We start from the raw sequence: 23,078 nt of genomic DNA on the forward strand, positions 1-23,078 counted from the left end.
ATCAATAATGGCAACAAAATTGGAATAATCGAAATTGACTACTTACATGCATTTTGAACCTTTTACTTTGAATTTAATAATTAATTATGTACTATCAGATTTGCGAATCTAATAGTTTAAAATTTGTTATATTTATTATGGACTAAATTTAAGTAATGATTTGATCACACTCACCTACATATAAATTTACTTGTGTTTTGATTGTCACATGTATTATACTTTCCCAGCCACATGTAGCAAGTATTTTGATGGTTTATGACATTAATTATGATCTTGGCTTTGAGACTTAACTCTAGGGTTTAGTACTTATTAAGTGTTAACAGTAATGTACTAATAAATGACTAAATTTCCTACTAACAATGTGTACATGTCACGCTACCTTTGGCACAAAATGAGTTTATCCAAAGTCAACAGTATTTCTTCCAACATGATTAATTATGGTATCATATTCATGGATTGAAAATTAATATCATGCTCGCAGACTTATGCCAAAATTAAAAGTCTATGTTTCATATAATTTGAATTTTGACATGGTTGATATGTAGCTATATATATGATGGAGGGGGTTGTTTGTGAAGTTGTTGAGGTTGGAAAACATACATCAAACTAAGCAAGTTGCAAGTAAAAGAAGTCAATTCAATCCTTGTCATCTCACAAATAATACTATTTTTTTTCATTCTTAATTATCTAACCACTTGATATATATGTTGACAATCATATATTATAAAAGATGGAAAACACGATGTTAATGTACTCATGTAGATAAGGTTTTGAAGAAATACGAATGATAATAAATACTATATATACTTGCTTGTGTGCTACTGTTTCCACAAAATCAATCAAATATTAAACTAACTACAAATTATATTTTTAAACATTAAGCTCTATACGAGCCTAAATTAACTATTAACTAATTATATAATACGACAGTGATTGGAGGAATATAAATGATGAATAAGGCCCACTTTTAATTGATTAATATATAAACTGTTTGTAGTTTAAGAATACTAATAGAGTTTAATTATGGGCGTATTTAATTGATTAATATATAAACTGTTTGTAGTTTAAGAATACTAATAGAGTTTAATTATGGGCGTATATAGGTTATGTTTGGTTTACATTTAGCCACTAACAAGGTTTAGCTGATAATAATGTTTCAAGGTTCTATGGTTATGAAATTTGTCCACTATAGTGTTTGGTAGCAGATTATAAACCATGATGCACCAAAATATGATAATTCTACCTCGTATTACTATTCTATTGACTAAAATGCCCTTATTTTGATTTGTAAAAAATTAGGGTGTCAAGGGCGAAATCCATCTACTCCCACCACATATTCCACAATTTCGGCGCTTTAAAACCTCCACATTTTGGAGAAAAATACACACAGAGTTCACAACATCCCTCCACCATATCCGACGGTATCACACGACAACCTCAAGTTTTTATGGAGCATATACATAGTCAGTTATTTCTCACTTGTAATGTCTGTGTGTTGCCCATGAAAAACATTCATTAAATACATTGTTATACATGTTCATAATTGAATTAAAAAGACTACCATCTCAAACGTTCACTACATGAAATGACATGCAACCACCTGTTAAATTTCTTAACCACAAAATCTTGAAAATAATATTATCAGTTAAACCTGGTTAGTGGCTAAATATGAACCAAACATAGCCTCAAAGTGAAATTAAATTTTAAGTAGAGGGCTGCTTATGGAGACAATAAATTTGAATATAAAATGGTGGGACAGATGATATATTCCATATGGTTTTATAATACTTTTATGCAATCTTTATTTGCTTTTTGGAGTGGCATTGTGTGGTAGGCGTGCTGTCATTGCCACGTCACTCTCACACAGTCAGTTAAATTATTCACTGTAACTTCAGTTTCCATTACTATATGCAGTACTAACCAATTGTAACTATTTTCCAGGTTACAATTGATTTTCTCTATATTCTTCAAAACTCAATCTAACACTCATTCCTGCTGTCCCACTTTATTTGATGCTTCATTCTCATTGGTCCAACATTCCAAAATTACGAGGGAGAGGGAATATTTCACAAGGCAACTTTTTTTGACTACATAAGCTTGATTCTAATTGTTAATATTCATAAATTAAAGTATAAGAAAACACATGCTAGAAAGTCAATAAATTCAAGATTATATAACCAATAATTTCCAGTCAATAAATGTGATTGGGTGGCGGTGTTTATTCACAGAAAAAGATGGGAGAAAAAATTGAAATTAGCAAAGCAGCATAATTGAATATTCAAAGTGAAAAGCAGTTATTTAGTTAGAGCAGGAGCAGCAGCAGCACTAATGAATTGAGGTATAAATAATTGTATCATACAGCCCAAAGCTGCCTCCAACATGTGTGTTCCTTTGACCATAAAGTCACTCCATCCCATTGCCATCATTTCCATGTTCTTCTCTTCCACATTTGCTAAAATACCTTTATATAGGTGTAGTATTTATTTATTTTCAAGCACTTTTACACACATGTATCTATTCATACATTTATATGACATATAATATAATTAATTTAAATTAACACACAACTTGCAACAAAATAAAACTTGATGACAATGGTTTACATACAAAAGCAAGTAGTTGAAATGCATCAAAGAAGCATCAAACATTTGGTTAATCCATGTAAGATTCACAGTGAGGATAGACCAAGACCAGGCTACTTACCGATGCAAAAATTTAGCGGCCCAGCTCAAGATCAGCACGGATCACCCTGCTCATCAATCAGGCAAACGGAACCAATCAAAGACAAGACACACTCGAGCAAATGGAACCGATCACTGATGGTACAATGGCTCAAAACATTAGACTAGAAACACAGATTTTGAAAACATGTCATGATAAACTCAACCTGATTGGAATGATTGAGTAAAAAAGATAGAATTTCATAAACTTGGACACTATTAGTATATGAACAATCACTAGACTTGAAGTCCAAAAAATATAAATGCACAGTCCTCAAAAGATTCTATGCAGCTGAACGGAGCTGGAAAATTACGAGTAAGATGATAGCAAGATCAAAGGAGTGCACATTCTTAGGCACTTAAGACTAGACTTAGAGCAATTCAATTTTTCATATCTAAATTTTAATGATTCTATATACATTGGGAGCTTGAAAGTAATGGTTAAGTGAAAGCTATATACACACTCAAGCAAATGGAACTGATCAGTGATGGTGCAATTGCTCTAAACATAAGACTTGAAACACAGATTTTGCAAACAAATCATTATAAACTCAAACAGATTGGAATGACTTGAGTAAAAAGTTACTATGTCATAAACTTGGACACCAACAGTAAATGCACAGTCCTCAGCTAATTGGAGCCAGAAAAGTAAGGTGAGAACAAGATAAAAAGGAGTGCACACTCTTTGGAACTGAAGGCTAGGCTTAGAGCAATCCAATTTTTCATATCCAAATTGTTATGATTCTATACATACTGAGAACATAAAAATAATGGTTAGGTGAAAGCTATAAACACATGGATCTAAGAAAGGCATGGAAATTGGCAATGGCAATACCTCTGGACCAGTTCCATAAACTATGCTAAGCAAGTAATTTTACAAATTTACATGATTTCAGCCTCAATTGCAATCAGATCAATCAATTAAACAAAAGTGCATGCGATACCTGTTGCATCAATCCGATTCAATCTGTGCCTGAAAGTTATGAGACAAATCAATCAAGTGAAAGCTGTGGAATTGATGATGTAGATAAACAAATTCCAAATATCGGAGACAAATAAAAGGATTCTGCGCGGGAATTTCGGAAAGTAATCTGCTTATTCCCGCGCTCGGCATCATCGCCGTCGGTACCGATTTGCCGCCACGCTTTTGCAGAAGAAGAGTAAGACGACGGCGTTGTCAGTAAGCTGGAGCTATTTTGAGATGGATTCTCTGCTCGCCATGTTTCTTATATTTCGAGCTATTTTGAAGCGGCAAAGGGGCTGGGCAGAACAATTTTGTTATGGAAAAATTTCAATTTAAATCATACAGCTACTAACTTAATTTAACAACAATTCTAAAACTTTTAGCACCGCTAATTAGAAAGTACTAGTATATCACAATAACTTTCTATTGTCGACTGTCGACTAAGTTTAATTTTTTTGATGACGGTTTATAACATAAGAGCACTCGCATCGACATTTTCCCTTTACAAAATATTACTACCATTAAGAAGAAATAGGTGAAAGTCTCTTTTGTAAATTGGGCCAAATATTTTGTTTACGGAAAGAGCCCAATTGTCAAACTAACTCCTTCGGGTGTAAGCCCGTGGAGTTATATTTCTTTTGACCTTCTTTTTTTTTTTTTTTTTTTTTTTTTTTTTTTTTTTTTGTAATTTATTACAATCTCTTAGTACATCTTGAAATACCAATTTTAATTTTTAAGGTTCATTCCATATTAGTTACTCAAATTTTAAAATCCACTATTGTAAATGAGAAATTTCAAAAAAAGGAATCAAATTCGCTAATATTTCAAATTTTAGAATTAAATTTGCTAACCTCTCAGAAAACTGGGATTAAGGCACACAAAATTTTCCAGAATAAGAGATTTTTGCATTTTTCTATTCTCTTTTCTTTTTCTTACTTATTTTTCTCACAAAATATATAAAATAACTAATTGGCATAACATATCACAATCAAATATTTTCCCCTAATTAATAATTTTATGATTCATTTTTTATGAATTGAGCAATCATACTTATCAATTAAAAATAAAAAATCAACATAATAATTGAAAAGGATGGATTCTCTCATGGCCTATACATTTTTAATTATTTAATCATATATTTTCTTATTTAAGGAAAATAGGAAACTTTATTGAGATGGTGTATGTATGATTTGATGAAAATCAAAGGACGAAGTTGATAAGAGCGAGCTGCTGCACATTGATCGGATAGCAATCGGAAGGCGGGCCGGCGTAGGCCCGCCTGGCCAGTATGGCATCCACCGCCTGCGTTGGGTGGAAGGCATCCCAAAACACATACTGCGTCCGATTGAAACACGGCGGCATCCACGGCAGGCACGTGACCTGCTGCCCGATCCCGCAGCACCCGCGGTCCACCACCTCGAACCCGAACCGCCCCGGGCTGTTCAGCACGTCCCCCATGGCCGCGTACGTGTTCCCGTACACGAACATGGAGCCCGGGCGGGACCCGTCGTTGAGGGCGTCCACGAGGGCCCTGAGGCCCTCGTTGAACGGCCCCACGATCTGGTTGACGTAGTCCACGCAGCGGGCCTGGCCCGAGGCGCGCTGCGCGGGGATGCAGCCGAGGGGGCCGAGGCCGGCCAGGACGAACTTGCGGAGGCCCGCGGAGTGGAGGGCGAGGAGCTGGCGGGCGTAGCGGTTGAGGAGGAGGGTGGCGAATTGGGAGGGGTTGTAGGTGAAGCTGGAGGGGTAGAGCCCCGGGAGGAGGTAGTTGTTGATGTAGTCGTTGCTGCCGAAGACGAGCACCGCGATGGACCGGGCGAGGTGCCGGGTTAGGTCGGGTGGGGGCATCATGGTTCGGAGCTGGCTCAGCGTTGTCTCGAAGTTTATCACTTGCTGGCTCAGGGTGTATCTCTCGCCCTATTTCAATCAATATTAACGTGTTATATGTCTCGATTCCGCAACTTTTTCGTATATTTCTTAGAATCGAGTCGAATCAACTTAAATCAATTAATGGTGGACAAATGGAGTAATTAACGAGGTATTGTTATCCGTCGGTTATACAACTTTTTTTTAAGTGAATAATTCAAATTTTGGTGAAATGAAAAGAGAAATGGAGTTTTAAGAAAATGAACAAAAGTAAGTTTGAATCCATTTTCTAACCCCTTTCGGACAATGACAGAGTCAAACATTTCGCGGTATAGGGAGGTTAAGAAAATATTTCACAGCTTTTTCAACAAGCTTTCTTTTATCTTTCTCAATAAGGTTTCTTTTTGAAATCAAAATGAATTACTAAACACAATTTATAAAAAAGTAGTACTAACAAATTTTCAGAAATCATTTTGTTATTAGGGATTCTTGGTATTAATCTTGAAGAAGAATGACATAAATGGAGAATATTTATTTCGGCTTGGGACAGATATTCAATTCTTAATTTTAGATTAGACAATAGTAATATTTTTACAAGATTATAATATTTAAAATAAACAATAAATATTCTTATAAAATTTTAAAATTGTTGGGGAGGCATGGCTCCCCAGTCCCCACCATGTATATAGCTACGTTTAGTGACAAAACCTCATGTTGTAGGTATCATTAGAAGGATACTATTGGTTAAATTTGTGTATTTTATGATGGTTAAAATAGTACTATTGTTAAATACTACTCCTACTAAAATATATGCATAGCAATTAATTTATTTAATTATCCTTTCACATACATAGTGTTGGCCGCTTTCGTCGAGGATGCCGGCGGCTGCAGAAGCATAATTAACTCCTCTCATGATATTTGGTCCGGTGGTGGTGGGAGCGGCGAAGGGAGGCGGTGCCGCAAGACCCAACCAGCCTCCTGCATATATTAATTAGGAATTAGAGGTTATCAATGAATGAATAATGAATAAAATGATAGGTACCGAGGTAATCGACAAAGGTTTCGCCATTGGAGAATTTCCCGGTGGCGCCACTCCTGGAATCGACACCGTACGGGTAATAATTTGCTTTGGCAATAGACCTCAAGAAATTGTTGTTCCCGTTGTCCACCAATGAATCGCCAAACACAAACATCGCGCTCACTGCATTACTACTACTACTACTAATACTGTTGTTGGATGCCAATGCTACCATCACAATTAAGCTCATAATCAACACAAGTATTCCCAACATTTTTAATATTTTCATGTTGATGCTAATGTATAGTATATTAAAAATCACTTATTAAATAAACATATTCCTCCTTTTCTCACAACTTTTTACCCAATTTTAGTATCCCACGTTGTTTAGCATTCGGATGCATGCATTTCTTGTCTCCACCATCAAAATTCATGTGAACCTTTCGTCCCAATCTAATCTTTAATTTATTATTAGTATAATTATTTTCTTTCGTGTGTAATTTACTTATGTACATATATATAATATAATTGCTTTTTTGCAGCCACTACAACATCACTTATTGCACTGTATAATTGCCGGCTAATTTCCCAAATACTATATTATATCTTGAGCTATATTGTAATTAAATAGAATACACGTATCTAAGTTAGATTAATTCGAAGTTAATTGGTGATATATGCGTCTCCACTTGTAAGCAGCATTAGCCAGTCCTTTCTTTAATATTGGTATCTGGTCAAATGTGGAATTGAAGAAGCCATTATCAAATTAAAGCCTTTCTAAATAATGGAGATATCATTCCTAGCTAGCTATGCATTTTCGCCTTTTTATATTTAATCTTTTCGTACTTTAATTAGCTTCTTGTCTCCAATTAACATGTCACAAACAAAAACATAAAGGACTATTACACAACTTAATCATTATTTGAACAATTTATACAGATCATATTCCTATCTAGCTAGATTGCCACTATCTCTATATATTTTTACTATATTAATTTATTTATATTGTATACAAGAAGATTCAATTCCCCGCGTATCTTTGAAATTATAATCCCGAATTATGAGGTAATTAATTACTAAAATAGTATTACTCCATAACAGTCAAATTAAATATTATTACGTGCAACAGTTTAGAAAGCCAATAGATTAATTCTACATATAGTTTGATCTATTTCCAATGTGCTAGTGAATTAAATTACTTTTAGAGGTTGGTCGAGTAATTATAAGCCACTTTCACATGATAATATATGAGAATTCATTAGATATAAAAACTAGTAGAGGAGTATAGTCAACCCTCGCCACTCACGGAATTTCAATCATGATTTTTTGGATTAAAATTTGGTCACTCATCGATCATCATTACCTACACCACTGTTTGAGAAATTAACTAATGTGTATATCACAGGAATATATAAAATTTAAATCATAACTTAAGATTAACTTTTGTTCAGTCTCAAAATGATCAAAACTTTTTACATCAGTTTACAAAATTATAATTATAATTTTGTTTTTCAACCGCCCCATAATGTTTAAAAAATTTAACTAATATGAAAACTCAAATATGATATGACAATAAAATAACGTTGTTTTTATAAAACGACGATATTATATTTAGAATGCTAACTAAAATATGTTGATGTATTCAAAACAATATGGTTTTGTTGGCATATTATTAGTTTTAATTTTGACCATTTATGGACAATTACGAAAAATTGAAACATTGTTATATTTTAATTTAAAAAATTATGTAAAATGTCTGAAGCCAGCATATATAATTTAAATAACCGTTATTTATCTCTATAAGAAGTAATTGTGCGATCTGGCTAGTTTGTTTAATTAAGTAGTTCGAGCAAATCAAGCATATGCCATATAACTTTGAGATACCATGCAAATTATCAATAAATAGTACTATTTGATTTAAGTTCGATTAATTAATAGTATTTGTTAAGTTTTGTTGTTCCAATTATATTTAGGTTTTATTTGCTAGGTTGAAAGTCACGACCCACTTACTTATTCCACGAAGGTCAAGGAGAAGAAGTAATTGACATCTTTCTGACTAATTAAAGTCAAAAGATGGGTGGGGGTAATGGAAATTAATTAATTATTAAAATGTGGATTGCCTTGATTCATTGTATATTACCAGTTACTACTCCCACTCTTGAGTGCATTCTATTACCTTACCAATTAAGGAAGTGATGTACGTATTTCTATCCATAAATAATTACAAATAAACAGTAAAAATAACAAAATCATTATATATGGGCAGTTATATCTGGTTTGAGCTAGTTCATACAAACAAATTAAGTAGCTAATAAAAAAAAATTGAATAATGATGGAATTTAAAGGTGCATGAGAAATTAAGGATTGATAGATCTGGATAGATATGCATGAAAATGACGTATCCATGGGAAATGGAAGCAGCATTGGGTGGTGACTGTTGAAGCTCTTGTCTCCACAATTGATTGATTATACTCATCGGCGTACTATTCCCTCCGTCCCACAGTAGAAGACACATTTGGTATGAGCACGAATTTTACGAAATGTAAAGAATAGTGGGTTGGAAAAAATTAGTGGAGTATGAATCCAACTTTTTTTCAAGTATTGGTTCTATAATAAAATGTGGCAAAATGAGTTAGTCGAATGTGATCACTACTTACTATTTATAAAAGTGAAATATAACTCTTATTGTGGGATAGAGAGAGTAATAATTAACATTCACCTATGCATTTTTGTCCATCCACTAATAAGATCATTTTTTTTTCTGGGTTTTAGGTTCCACATTTCATCATCCACAATTTATTATAAATTTAATACTTCATCCGTACATAAAAAAATAGTTTGATTTGTGGACAGCACGAGTTTTAAACTCCTTTTCACTATGGGGGATGGTGGTGGAGTGGTGGTAGAGGTCTAGGAATTGGGGGACAGTGACAAGTTCGGTTTGATGGTTCCCTCAACTTTATATTTTCAGATTGAGATTGATGAGAATTGAGAAATATGCACATCTACATACATTAGTTGTGTTGTTATGCAATATAGAGCAACAATCTTGAATTTGTGCAATGGTGGTGTGGTGGGGCCTCAGCTGAATATTGTGGGCAGTGGGCCCTTCCCACTACCAAAAAGTCAACCCACCAGCCCACATTATAAATAGTCACAACAAACCAAGGCTCCTCAAGATAATTCCCTGCTCACTTGTCTTTGCCATATCTATTCCATTGATCAAAAAAGTTATTTGCATGGATAGGGAAGAAGAGCCTGAATCTGTTGACTGGAGAGGGAGGCCTTCCAAGCCCATTCGCCACGGCGGCATGACCGCTGCTCTCTTCGTCTTAGGTACGCTGTCTCAGTTTCGTCTTGAACAAACCAGTTAAAACACTATGTTGATGTTATGACTTGACGCCCGAAAATGGCGCAGGGCTTCAAGGCTTCGAGATGATGGCGGTGGCCGCAGTCGGCAACAACCTGATCACGTACGTCTTCAACGAGATGCATTTCCCTCTCCCCAAAGCGGCCAACACCGTCACCAACTTCGTCGGCACCATTTTCCTCCTCTCCTTGCTCGGAGGATTCCTCTCCGACTCCTACCTCGGCAGCTTCTGGACCATGCTCGTGTTCGGCTTTGTCGAGCTCTCGGGCTTCATCCTCCTCTCGGTCCAGGCCCATGTGCCTGGACTCCGGCCAGAGGCCGGAGTCCAGGCCTCTGGGTACAAGGCCCTCATTTTCTACGGGGCCTTGTACCTGGTGGCACTCGGGAGCGGGTGCTTGAAGCCCAACATCATCTCCCACGGAGCTGATCAGTTGGGAAAGCATCAAACTAAAAAGCTCTCCACTTTCTTCAACTGCGCGTATTTCGCCTTTTGCAGTGGAGAGCTTGTAGCCCTCACTGTGCTTGTGTGGGTGCAGACGCACTCGGGGATGGACGTCGGGTTTGGAGTCTCTGCTGCTGCAATGGCTGTTGGCCTCATCTGCTTGATCTCCGGCTCGTCCGCTTACAAGAACACTCCCCCTAAAGGAAGCATATTCACCCCCATTGCTCAGGTGTTTGTTGCAGCAATTTGCAAGAGAAAACAGATATGTCCATCAAATCCAAACATGCTCCAAAGCCACCTCTCCATCCACACACACAAGTTCAAATTTCTCGACAAGGCGGCTTGCATCAACGGGAGCGATGAGAGCCCGTGGCGCCTCTGCACCGTCTCTCAGGTGGAGCAGGTCAAGATCTTGCTCTCTGTCGTCCCAATATTCGCGTGCACGATCATCTTCAACACCATCCTCGCTCAGCTCCAGACCTTCTCCGTCCAACAGGGGACTTCCATGAACACTCACCTCACTCCAAATTTCCACATCCCTCCAGCCTCCCTCCAGGCCATTCCCTACATGATGCTCATCTTCGTCGTCCCTCTATACGAGACTGCATTCGTCCCTCTTGCAAGACGAATCACTGGGAAGGACTCCGGGATATCCCCATTGCAGAGAGTCGGGACAGGGCTATTCGTCGCCACTTTCTCCATGGTTGCTGCAGCCATCATTGAGCATAAGAGGAGAGTGTCGAGCCAGACGCTCTCCATTTTCTGGATAGCGCCGCAGTTCCTCATCTTCGGCCTCTCAGAGATGTTCACGGCCGTGGGGCTGATCGAGTTCTTCTATATGCAGTCGATACAAGGGATGCAGTCGTTCTTGACGGCCATGACATACTGCTCTTACTCGTTCGGGTTTTATCTCAGCTCCCTTTTGGTTTCTTTAGTGAACAGAGTGACCTCAACCGGGTCGAAAGGCGGGTGGCTCAGCAACAATGATTTGAACAAGGATAGGCTTGATCTGTTCTACTGGATGCTGGCTGCACTCAGCCTTGTCAATTTCTTCAACTTTCTCTTCTGGTCAAGATGGTATTCTTCTGGTCAATCTCCAGCACTGAGTAATAGTAGTAATACTAATGCCCAACTTGAGCAAGAGATAGAAAAGCAGAACAGTTTAGCAAACTACAATAGTTGATGATCCATTTCTTGTCTTTCTTTTATTTTTGTGCCATTGACTAGTGGACTAGGAAAAGAAGCTCAGAATACCATGTATTGTAATCCCTACTAGGCCAAAGCTGCCAAAGCTGCTTTATGAATATTGTATCTTGTTCCTATCTCTTGTTTACTGTTGAATTGGACATGAAGGTAGGGGTCCCAAGATTACAGGGAAGTTAGGTCCAGAACAATAATCTCTTCTAATTTGAGCTACTATGTGAGTGGTGGGGTAACTCTGCTTTACATAAAAGCAGACTCTTCATTTTGTAAAGCATTTGTAATGAAAACATGTTGTTGCTTTTTAACCACCCCACCCCCTCCCCCCTTGGGGTAATGGTAATGGTAATGGTAATGGTGGTAAAAGAAAATGACAGGGGAATGAATATGTTATTGTGTTGTCCCCCCTTCATTTCACTCTTTCACCATCACTCCCTACCTCCACAATCAAACATGTCTCACACATGTTCCTCCCACCTTCTCAACTCAGATAATGTTTTATCTTTTCCCATTTTTCTTAGTGTTAACATATGACAAAGAGGGGGATTCATGAGTCATCATTTTTCCATTTATCATGACTATTTCTTCTAATTTAAAATACTTCCAACAGGCAAGTATGATTTGAGTGTACAAGAAAAGGGGCAATTTGGAATCACACTCTCAATCTGGAGTTTTAATCAAAGAGTTTGTTGAAACATGAGAACTTCATGATCAAACTGCCATACAAAGCACCATCCAATAAAAAGCCGCCACGACATCTAAAAATATTTCTTCAATCTTCAATTTAGTGATATTTCAAACCAAAACTTGTTGCAGATTCTAATGATTTCTCATATCATCATAACAGGTACTAAAATGCACTCATACTATGTTCCTTTGTGCAATTTGGTTTTAAATTTTTCCACCTAGCTACTTTTTTTGTAAGGAAACTTAAATTTTGGTAGCAAATTAGCACACTTTTTTTCTTTTGTAGTAATTCCAACTGCAACATGCTTCCCTCCTTATGGAAATTGTGATTGCATGATCTTCTGTAGCCAACATCACACATCCTAAAACATGACATGCTTTCACATCCATTAATGGTTATAGACAGAGCTAGCTTGCCTTTTTCATTTTCTATTTTTCCACCCCTTTTTTTTTTTGTAGTATTAGATACTATAAATTTGCATAATGAAGCAGGAAATCAGAAGCATTAGTTATGTTGATACAGGAAATCAGAATCCAGCAAAGAAGGGGTGAGGCTGAGAAGAATAAGGTGGCTTCAATCAGCAAGAAGATGAGAGGAAAATCAGTTCCATTGAAGGTTATCATTGGCCTTTGCATAGCATGCTTCCTTGCAGGCTCCCTTTTCACTACAAGAACACAATCTTCCGACGACGGCCCCCAACATCTAGTAGACCTCGACGAATGTGATCATCACACGCAACGGGTTTGTTTCTAGAAACACATTTATTATAAGCTCAAAGCATAGTCATAAAATGTTCGCGTGTAATTGAAACAGAAACTAGGGGAGAAAAGCATGACAGGGGAAGTGGCTGCGAACGGGAACGGGAGCAGAGCATTCGTGGTGATAGGGATAAACACGGCCTTCAGCAGCAAGCGGAGGAGGGAGTCGGTGAGGGAGACGTGGATGCTGAAAGGGGAGCAGCTGAGGAAGGCGGAGAGGGAGAAGGGAGTGGTGATAAGGTTCGTGATAGGCCACAGCGCGACGCGGGGAGGGATCCTGGACCGGGGGATTGATGCAGAGGAAGCCGAGTACGGAGACTTCCTCCGCCTCAATCACGTGGAGGGCTACCACCAGCTGTCTACCAAGACGCGCTTGTTTTTCTCCACGGCCGTTGCCAAGTGGGACGCTGAGTTCTACGTCAAGGTGGACGACGACGTGCACCTCAATCTCGGGATGCTCGTCACCACCCTGGCTAGCCATAGGTCGAAGCCCCGGACCTATATTGGATGCATGAAGTCCGGCCCGGTCCTTTCTCAAAAGTCTGTTTCACATCTACACTTGCTCGTCTTATCATGTAGTAATACTTATTTATTTCGAACTCGTATGTATATGCAGAGGAGTGAAATATCACGAGCCGGAATACTGGAAATTCGGGGAAGAAGGGAATAAGTATTTCCGGCATGCTACCGGACAAATCTACGCGATCTCTAAGGACCTTGCGCATTATATTTCGATCAATTCGTAAGCTTATATGTATGTTTATATTCGAGTAATGACTTTGTTGAGAGGCGGATGACGAGGATGAGGATGCTTATTTGCAGAGGGATATTGCATCGGTTCGCGAACGAGGATGTATCGCTCGGAGCGTGGCTGATCGGATTGGAAGTGCAGCATGTGGACGATCACTCTATGTGCTGCGGAACCCCTCCCGGTATAGATAATAATCTCTTCGTTTAGTTGTAGTTGAGTTTTTTGCCTTTTGGCAAAACATTATATTTAATCTGTCTTACTTTATTCTCGACGGCCTACATTAATGACACAAGGACTTAAGCCCCTATTAATTTTTTTTAATGTTTTTTCTCCACTTCCAAAGAAAATTTAGAAAAAAATAGCACATACTGACATTATTTTCTGCGTCCGACTCTGCTCGATGGCATGCAGATTGCGAGTTCAAAACTCACGCGGGGAGCGTGTGCGTGGCGTCATTTGATTGGCAGTGCAGTGGGATATGCAAATCAGTAGAGAGAATGAAGAAGGTGCATAGTGCGTGTGGAGAAGGTGATGCCGCTATTTGGAGCCTTCATCTCTCCAATTAAACACACCATTATTTTACCATTTTCCATTTCATTATTCATCAATAAATTAGTTAAATCTCTCTACTTTCTCCTACTTTCTTTATTTCCCATTTCTATTTTTGTTCTACAAATTAATTACTACTGTTATGCTACCTACTCTAATTTATTTTCTTAATTCCACTTTTGTTTCTTTGATAGCCATAAATTTGTTTGTTATTATTCCTTTTTTTCACATTAAAAGTGCCTAAAATGTCGAGTGATGCTTTTAAGCCACGATGTGATTTGTTATAATTTTGATTCAAATAAAATTGGTTTATTTGCTAGTAGTTTAGTAAATATTTAATACGCTTAATAACTTAATTTTCCTCATAAATATTATTCTATTCATTATTTCATTGGAAACAAATCATCATCTCTTTCTAGAAGAAATAGAAAAAGAGTAATACGGAGTTATATAAAAAATTCGAACACACTATATTAATTTTTTATTCTTCCTAAGTAAAAATTTATTAAAAGAGTCTTTTATGGCCAGCTATATAGCTTTATTCTTGGTCATGGGCGGTGCTAAAACTGACAAAAAATTGTCCATGATCAACCAATTAAGAATACTTGCAATCAAATAGTATGAAGTTTACCACTAAGTGGGTAGTGTTAATTTGAATATGCGAACTGATACGCCGTGATAAGCGAAAAGTAATTAATTTGTTTATAATATCCTAAAAGTTATTTTGTAATTAATTATTTAATCATCATTTAGAGTCATTCAGTTAGTTTTTATATTTAATTTGATTCCAATATTTTAACAAGTGTTAGTAATACTATGGGGCGTTAAGTTATTAATTAGGTGGTTACTATATATCTGCCTTCTATATATGTAAGGGGGGCTAGCATGTATATATACTTGTAAGGGGAGCTAGCATGTATATATACTTAACTACTTTGTTTTATATATATATTTACACACTATTAATTATTTAGCTCCTTTTTTGAACGCAAGTGTATCTAGATTCTAGACACATAACAATAGTAAATATTAATGAGATATTGTGCCCAAATATGTTACTAGCGAATCATCATTGACAGTGCAGATGGTGAATATATGTCAATCTGAATTCAGAGGACACGCATCAAATAAATATGGATCAATTAAATAGAATCACTATCGGTTAGTACTATATAATGGGAAAGTTAAAAAAAGAGAAGCGTGGAAAATAATCAAGAAAATACATATTCAGATATTCTATACATGTAGATGAGGAGTAAATGACACTATAGAGATGAGATTGGGAGACGTGTTTGTGAATCAAAAAGGAGGAATTTCGCAAACGTGCATGTGCACATCCCTATGCCGAATGCGTCTCCAACTATTAATAATTCCCTATTTCTAATTATTCAATTAAAAGTATATTGCTAAAAAAATAATGAATTTTGTTCAAATTCTAATCTATCATAAATTTTTTATAATCAATCGTTAAAATTATGAATTCCACATAGTTTAATTTGGGTAAAATTATGTATTTAGTGTAACATCGGAAAAATGTAACAATGAAAACATCGTCCTAGAATTTTATTATTTTTCTCAACACACTTAATAAACAATTCAACTACAACTTCAATTTGAAATACGCGTGCACTTAATCAACAACACATTACAAATAGGAAATCTAAAATGGGAAAATTGAGAAAAATGGGAAATTCATGATTTTTGAACTTTATTTAAAAAATTACGGGACATACTAGAAATTGGCTGAACTTTATGATTTTTCTGGCAATAAGCCTATTAATTAATTACTCTTTTTTTTATAAGGGCTAGCAATGATTAATTTAATCAATAATGGAGTTTGAAATTGAGTTGTAAATGTGTATTTAATAGCATTAGATTATGGCAATCCCTAGACTTATTCGTTTTATTTTATCTCTTGACCTAGCTTGCTTTACGAGCGATCCAATATCTCTTGCACTTTGTTAGTATTTTCTTGGGATTGTTTCCTTGCACTTAATTACTGCAATGCCTCTTTTCGGAATGAAATTCCATCATATGCGTCCTACTAGCCTTTGACTTTTATTTTCATTAAATAATTTATTAATTAAATTCCCTTCTACTTTAATTTTTATTTTCCAAGTTGATGATCATGCATGCACTTTTAATGTTTAATTTTCCTCAATTGGTTTTTATCGATCAATTCACACCAATATATATATATATATATGAGGAAAGGGTAATAATGTAGAGATTTTTTAGTATTAAATAAAAGGGATATTGGCACCTAATATCATGCAACTTTCAAAAAGTTAGATTTTTCCCACGAACTTTGAAATTGACAAATAATATTACAAACTTTACCACGAGTTTGTTATTTCCCACCAATGAAAAAATTCCGGCAAATAATATCGTATCTCGTAATTTCTCGACAACAACTTTGAGAGTTTCAAGATTTTCAATCTTTGAGAATAGTTTTTCTTGAAACATATCCCCCTAAATTTGTTCTTCAATCTATTAATATAGTCGAAATTTTTTCACTGATGGAAAATAACAAACCCAAGGTAAAGTTAGTGATATTATTCATCAATTTCAAAGTTCGTAGGAAAAATCTAACTTTTTTAAAAATTGCATAATAGTACGTGCCAATATCCCTAAATAAAATCATTAGTTTGTTAAAATTTACAAAAATATCTTGTTAGCTTTATTCTAAAAATTAACACAAATATTGAGGAGTTCGAATACGAGGATAATTTGTTGAAAAGAGTGGAATAAATATAGAGATGAGGAATAAAAAAATAAGAGGAATTAATTTGCATGGTTCGTGCATAGCTTTAACTTAACTTCGACGTTAGCTTTAAGCAGTCCCAACGGCGGCGGCTCCGGCCGTCAACTGTATCAGCTGTATCTCTCTAGGCTTGACAGTTGACACTTTTAATTCCCCATCCATACACTTCATGTGTGTGTATATATACATCACACGCTATGCCATGCGTCTTTCCTAGCTGTGTTCGCAACCTACTTAGAAAATCAATTAATTGTGAAGAAAGAGAGTTGATTACTAGAGATGGCGGCGGGGTCATCTGGCGGCGGCGGCGGAGGTGTTCCGCCGGGGTTTCGGTTTCACCCGACGGACGAGGAGCTTCTCCACTTCTACTTGAAGAAGAAGGTTTCGTTTCAGAAGTTCGAGATGGAGGTTATACGGGAGGTCGATCTCAACAAGATCGAACCCTGGGACCTACAAGGTATAATTAATACTCCCTCCGTTCCACGTTAATAAAGTTGTATTGGCTTTTTTGCCAAAATTAACATTTATTGAAAAGAAATGTTTCTGTTAACGAGGAATGGAGGGAATATAGTACTACTTCGTAATTTTATTAGACCTACTTTAGAAAAAGCGGAGACTGAAGTATTATTGTTGTTGTTGTTGTTGTGGGGTTTTAGAGAAGTGCAAGATCGGGTCGACTCCGCAGAACGAATGGTACTTTTTCAGCCACAAGGACAGGAAGTACCCGACGGGATCTCGGACAAATAGAGCGACGAGTGCGGGATTTTGGAAAGCGACCGGGAGAGACAAATGCATACGCAACAGCTTCAACAAGATCGGGATGAGGAAGACCCTTGTCTTCTACCGCGGCCGAGCCCCCCACGGCCAGAAGTCCGATTGGATCATGCACGAGTACAGGCTCGAGGATTCCCACAACGAACCCCCTCCAAATGTAGCATACATACATATTTTACTTCCACTTAATTAATTATAACCGTCTGTTTGCTAGCGTAGATAACCTAAAATTCGTGCGTGTTTTTATCATATTTTGTCTTATCTTTCAGGAGGATGGATGGGTTGTTTGCCGCGTATTCAAGAAGAAGAATCTGTTCAAGATAAGTGGCAGTAGCGGTGAAGGAGGAGGAGGCGGAGGCAACGGAGGGGGGGTGATGGCTGATCACAATTCATACAATGCAGCAGCTTCCATGAATCAATACATGTTGCATTCACATTCACAACATGCTGCTGATTTGAACTACTCTCACATTCCAGTTGATCATCAGTACTCACAAGTTGAGCCACACAACTTCCACCTCAAGCCGCTGATGCTCACCAGCGCCAGCAACTACGACCATCAAGACTATAACGACCACCAACACCACCCACCGCCGCTCATCAACAACATGCAGGTCAAAGACCTGATGTCCAGAGACGACTGCGAGAGCACTGCCACTCCTCAGCCCCCTAGTTTCCAGTCGTGTGAGCCGGCCCTCGAATGCGACCAACACGCCTCCCAGCCAATGAGCCAATGGGATCCACTCGTGGTCACTTCTTCCCACACAAATCCCACCCAGATCAACCACTTGTCTCTCAGAAGTGAGATGGACTTTTGGGCTTATGGCAAGTAGCTAATTAGCTATGCCACTTTCTGTTTTATTTTCACTCTTGGTAATTGAATATAATTCATATGTCAACAACTTGTAATCACTATGATTCTTTTGATATTGTTACTCATTCATGAAACTATCATACTTGTTTGAATCATAACAGTGTTGTTTGTTAGTTTTAAGTGATGTTTTAATCTTTGGGACATTAATGAAACATATAATCCAAAATGGAGTGACAAGGGATGAAAGACGGATGTGACGATTAACGAAATGTACGTACAAGGTTGGGAGATGGGAAAAATGAGAAATTAGAGAGTTGGAACTCTTTCAGCTGTTCCGGCAATCACAGTGAGCAAGTTGTTGCCAAAGGGATCGCTCAAGTGCGCTGCAAGGTTCTCAACAGGACCTTGTCCGGTCACATAGGCTTGGATGAAGAAGCCAAGCATCGAGAACATGGCTAGCCGGCCATTCTTGATCTCCTTCACCTTCAAAATTGCAGCCTGGTCCGGATCCTTAGCCAGGCCCAATGGGTCGAAAGGACCACCTGGGTGAAGCTTGTCCTCCAGCTCCTGTTTTCCATTTAAAAACAATTAATACCAACATCATAGTTAGTTAATAAAGCTATTAGTACTACAAATGGTGGGACTTACCAAACCATTTATGATTCTGTAGTACTCTGCACCACCGAGAAGTACGACCTCAGCAATCACGGCTACAACAAGGTTAATGGGGATGTTTTTGCCGAAATAGTTCAGTGTGTTGCCGTCAAGAAGCAGAGCGCCCGTCTGCATACCATCATACCGTTACCATATCAACAACGACAAATGATAATCAGAGAAGCATATTTCTATGCATACATACCTTGAACCAAACAGCCTCGGGGCCACAGTTGGCACCAAATTTGTTGAATGCCTCGGGAATGATGAAACCGGCAGCGCCAAGCATGGCCCATCGGGCGTGGATCAGCTCATAAGCTTGGTATCTACCCCCAACATGCATGGTTATTACATATATTTGATGATGATTGAATAAATCATTAAGTTACTAATCAAGGATTATATACACATACTTGGCAAAGTCTTCGGGTTTCTTTCCGAGGCCAAAGGGATCATATCCATAGCTGTAGATAGACAAATTAATTAAGCTATGAGGCAAGGAGAAATATTATATGAATTGAGATGGATGAAAAGTAGTGTACTTACTCTCCAGGAACTTCTCCATTTAGGTACTCTGGGATTTCAGATCTGTCCAACAGGCCATCAGGCAAGAAAACTCTCCTGTCGGGTCCTGATATTATAGCGAGATACAATACGAGATAAGTAAAGATTTAATCTTGACTAAAAAAAATGTTTTGTTAGAATGAAAGTTTGTGTACATATAAACATATAGTACTAATTTACTCAAACATGGAATGATTGGAATATATTTGAAGCTAAGATTAATCTAGATTCTACAATCTTCCAAACCGAACAGCCCTGTGTATATTGATTAAATATTACTATGAGTGGAGTTAATTGACTTACCATACCACTTGGCGAGCTCCTCGTCCGCGGGGGCCACAGCAACGGCTTTGGCCTTGGGTGCTGCCTTCTTCTTCGAGAAAAGGGCCACGGTCTTGGAGGTTGCGGGGCTCGATGCTGATGGGGCGGCCCGGGATGCACCGGAGAGGCTCAGTTTGTTACCGAGCATCTCGGACACGCCAAGGGAGGATGCAAGAGAAGCCATCTTCTTCTGTTTTTGGTGGTGGTGGTGTGGCCAATGGCAACAACAGTTTACAATCAGAATGCAAGAAACAAGAACTGATAATACTAACTATAAAGGTTGCAATTGTGGATGGAGACATGCCAACTAAGCTCTCATTTCTTGTGGTGAGCAATCTGATTGAGCTCTTTGATTGGGCGAAGACGATTAGGTTGCAGATTGGTTATGCCCACGTGGATTCTTGGATAACATCTGCTATCCACATCTTCCTTTCAATCTCCTTCCAACCATATATCCACATTTCCACTCTACTCATCAAACTTACTCTCCTTTTCTTTTTACCATCAATATAAGTGACATAAAATTAGTAACTTGACTGCATTTGAATAAAAATAGTTGTTTCACTTAGTGCACTTGCCATTAGGTTGTAAAGAGGTTTAGAGTTTCTTCAATTGAAATATAGTTTCCACTTTGCCTTGATAAACTTGGAATAAAATGAGAGTGCACAAGGCTAGGTGAAGGGGCCAAATAACACAATCCTATATACATATACATATACATATACATATACATATACATCCGAAGCAAGTTCATCAGCTCGACTAATGCTTTAACTTAATCAAATCCCTGTCCTCGCCACTTGTTCACCTCCCTGGAAGTTGCTCGAATTAGCTTTTTCGTATTCACTACTAGCTCGTCAACAAGGCCGCTGATTTCATCCCTGCAGTAAGCAACCACGACATTCGTTAGCCAACGCCAAAACACCATGAGAACAAGATTTCTAGCATGCTCACAAGCCTAAGACAATTTTGTTTTGCCATCACACAAAAACTGCTACTAGTATTTAATTCTTTTTTTTTTTTTTGCACATTTCAGGGATATCTCACATCCTACAGATTATAAAGTAAATACATTCTTTCTACACATTCTCTCATAGCATCATGACCTTCAATATCATCATTATACAACTTTCTGCACATTTCAGCAAGAATATAAATACGATTGTGCCAAAAAGCAACCTAATTCAAGAAACACTCATCAAACACAACTCGCATGCCCCCCTGTGGTTTCTAAGTTATTCTAAGGATGACAATGCAGATTAGGTTTGTAGACCAATGTTGAGAGCTCATGAGCCTAGTGATATGGGGTAAAGTTGAAATATATTTCCAAGGGATGTGAGACAATGGAATTCGATTCAGATGTTTGCACTTTTCTTTAGTCACATTCTCTAGAGTGAAAATATAGTCGTTAATCACCTTCTGAAACAATAAATGGGGCCACCAATGAAATATCAAATGGAATAATAACCAAACACTGCAGTTGCAACATAACATGTTGAACCATGGACATGCTGAAATGCAGTTCATTCTCCAAAGTAAGACATTTTAAATTTGTAATAATTCCATCGTGTCAAAAGCAAGCTTTACTGGCTCTTCGTTTAAAAGCAATAAACAGTCATTACTCATTACTAATTTTATCATATCAATACTTGGGTCTAATGGATAGAAGCTCGTTCGATAACATCAATTTTGTTGCACAAATTTGGAGCCGTTCCCTATATATTGTAAATTCAGACTGTTCAGAGCTTGCCAATATGAAAATAGATGCTTCATCGACCCAATACTCAGTATAACTAATCTTAGCGGCCAAACACCAAAATAAAAAAGAACGCACTTCCCCCCTCCCCACTCACAGTCTCATACACAGAGACACACTACATCTACTATTGTCATTTTCTTTTGGATCACAATGAAAATTTAATCTGCAAGAGCAAGATATTTTACTTCCTAGGAAAGCAACCAGCAACCCAGAAACCAATAAAAGAAAAGGAATCATCATCATATTTAGCCTTTCCCCCAAATAGTTAATACACCCGGTAATTTGCTAATCATTTGAAAATTATCTCTAAAACCAAAAGAAGGAATAAAGTTAACAAATGAAGAAATTGTAAAAGCCAGAATCATAGTAATTTCATAAAATGTATAGTAAATTTCAATTCTTAGACAATCTATTATTTGCAAGACAGTTGAAAGAAACAGAGAGTAGATTCAAATTGGTGACCTTTCAGCAATCAAGATTAATCCTTTTTTTCTCAGCAATCATAACCAAAATATGATCACATTTTCTACGTAAAGTAAACAAAAAAAAAAATCAGAAATAAAGAAATTTTGAAGGTATGGAAAAATGAGAAGCAATTGCAATTGGAAACTTACTGTGCGGGGAGAGCTCGGAAGCTGTGAAAAGCCTTGTCAACATTAGAGTATTTCCGATTGTCATCATACGCGATCCCTCGGCCGACGCCATACCCAAAACCCACACCAACGCCGCACCCAGCTCCGAACCCGAATCCGAGCTGCAGGCCCGGGATTCCCGGACCAAAACCCGCACCTGATTGAAGAAACACCGTCACTCACAGCCACAGACCTCAACATGGAACCCTAATTTTACCTCCAAGGAGACCAAAGGCGAAACCAAAGCCGCAGCCGGCGCCGACGCCGAAGGCAGGTCCGAGCTTTCCGAGTTGATTCGATTTAAGCTGCGGCAGCTTCCATAACAAGCCCTTCTCCTCTGCGTCTCTGCCTCCTCCGTTCATCCTCCTCAGCTTCACAATTCTCGAATTCCACTGATCACTTTGAATTGATTATTTAAGGGAGTGCTTAATTTGTGGAGACGCCCCTCGACTCTTCTTTTATTTCACTCT

General features: G+C 37.7%; 6 protein-coding genes and 1 long non-coding RNA gene across 8 annotated transcripts; 3 read left to right on the plus strand and 4 right to left on the minus strand.

Annotated features, from left to right (window-relative positions):
- Nucleotides 1–2,230: 2,230 nt before the first annotated feature.
- Nucleotides 2,231–4,095, minus strand: LOC125219985. The gene is made up of 4 exons (XR_007176275.1): nt 3,850–4,095; nt 3,665–3,693; nt 2,704–2,749; nt 2,231–2,461 (listed from the first exon to the last, which is right to left on the minus strand). It is a non-coding gene; the product is annotated as an uncharacterized LOC125219985 (long non-coding RNA).
- Nucleotides 4,096–4,810: 715 nt separating this feature from the next.
- Nucleotides 4,811–6,863, minus strand: LOC125217963 (GDSL esterase/lipase At1g71250; the record flags this gene model as incomplete). The annotated part of the gene is made up of 3 exons (XM_048119543.1): nt 4,811–5,601; nt 6,401–6,528; nt 6,593–6,863. Coding segments are annotated over 3 exons (1,116 nt in total), but the record flags the coding sequence as incomplete, so codon positions are not given.
- A 2,893-nt stretch (nt 6,864–9,756) lies between these two features.
- Nucleotides 9,757–11,700, plus strand: LOC125218372 (protein NRT1/ PTR FAMILY 4.4). Of its 2 annotated transcripts, XM_048120026.1 has the most exons (3): nt 9,757–9,904; nt 9,987–10,228; nt 10,268–11,700. In XM_048120026.1, the coding sequence occupies exons 1-3, from the start codon at nt 9,808–9,810 to the stop codon at nt 11,561–11,563; spliced, it is 1,635 nt and encodes a 544-aa protein (XP_047975983.1). In that variant the 5' UTR covers nt 9,757–9,807; the 3' UTR covers nt 11,564–11,700. The 2 variants fall into 2 exon arrangements, with proteins under 2 accessions (XP_047975983.1, XP_047975982.1); XM_048120025.1 differs by having other exon boundaries at nt 9,987–11,700.
- A 526-nt stretch (nt 11,701–12,226) lies between these two features.
- On the plus strand, nt 12,227–14,464 carry LOC125224155 (probable beta-1,3-galactosyltransferase 8). Its single transcript, XM_048127512.1, has 6 exons — nt 12,227–12,427; nt 12,791–13,009; nt 13,082–13,566; nt 13,643–13,768; nt 13,849–13,958; nt 14,189–14,464. The coding sequence occupies exons 2-6, from the start codon at nt 12,857–12,859 to the stop codon at nt 14,341–14,343; spliced, it is 1,029 nt and encodes a 342-aa protein (XP_047983469.1). The 5' UTR covers nt 12,227–12,427; nt 12,791–12,856; the 3' UTR covers nt 14,344–14,464.
- A 2,855-nt stretch (nt 14,465–17,319) lies between these two features.
- LOC125218429 (protein BEARSKIN1) lies at nt 17,320–19,246 on the plus strand. Its single transcript, XM_048120097.1, has 3 exons — nt 17,320–17,547; nt 17,747–18,021; nt 18,134–19,246. Exons 1-3 carry the CDS (start codon nt 17,370–17,372, stop codon nt 18,695–18,697), a joined length of 1,017 nt encoding a protein of 338 aa, XP_047976054.1. The 5' UTR covers nt 17,320–17,369; the 3' UTR covers nt 18,698–19,246.
- LOC125218430 (chlorophyll a-b binding protein CP26, chloroplastic) lies at nt 18,917–20,462 on the minus strand. Its single transcript, XM_048120098.1, has 6 exons — nt 20,200–20,462; nt 19,879–19,963; nt 19,746–19,796; nt 19,538–19,658; nt 19,327–19,461; nt 18,917–19,245 (listed from the first exon to the last, which is right to left on the minus strand). The coding sequence occupies exons 1-6, from the start codon at nt 20,399–20,401 to the stop codon at nt 18,985–18,987; spliced, it is 855 nt and encodes a 284-aa protein (XP_047976055.1). The 5' UTR covers nt 20,402–20,462; the 3' UTR covers nt 18,917–18,984.
- Nucleotides 20,463–20,829: 367 nt separating this feature from the next.
- On the minus strand, nt 20,830–23,004 carry LOC125218431. The gene is made up of 3 exons (XM_048120099.1): nt 22,826–23,004; nt 22,591–22,765; nt 20,830–21,098 (listed from the first exon to the last, which is right to left on the minus strand). Exons 1-3 carry the CDS (start codon nt 22,968–22,970, stop codon nt 20,993–20,995), a joined length of 426 nt encoding a protein of 141 aa, XP_047976056.1. The 5' UTR covers nt 22,971–23,004; the 3' UTR covers nt 20,830–20,992.
- Nucleotides 23,005–23,078: the final 74 nt, after the last annotated feature.

The sequence above is a fragment of the Salvia hispanica genome, chromosome 4 (genome assembly GCF_023119035.1).
Source record: "Salvia hispanica cultivar TCC Black 2014 chromosome 4, UniMelb_Shisp_WGS_1.0, whole genome shotgun sequence".
Lineage (NCBI taxonomy): Eukaryota > Viridiplantae > Streptophyta > Magnoliopsida > Lamiales > Lamiaceae > Salvia > Salvia hispanica.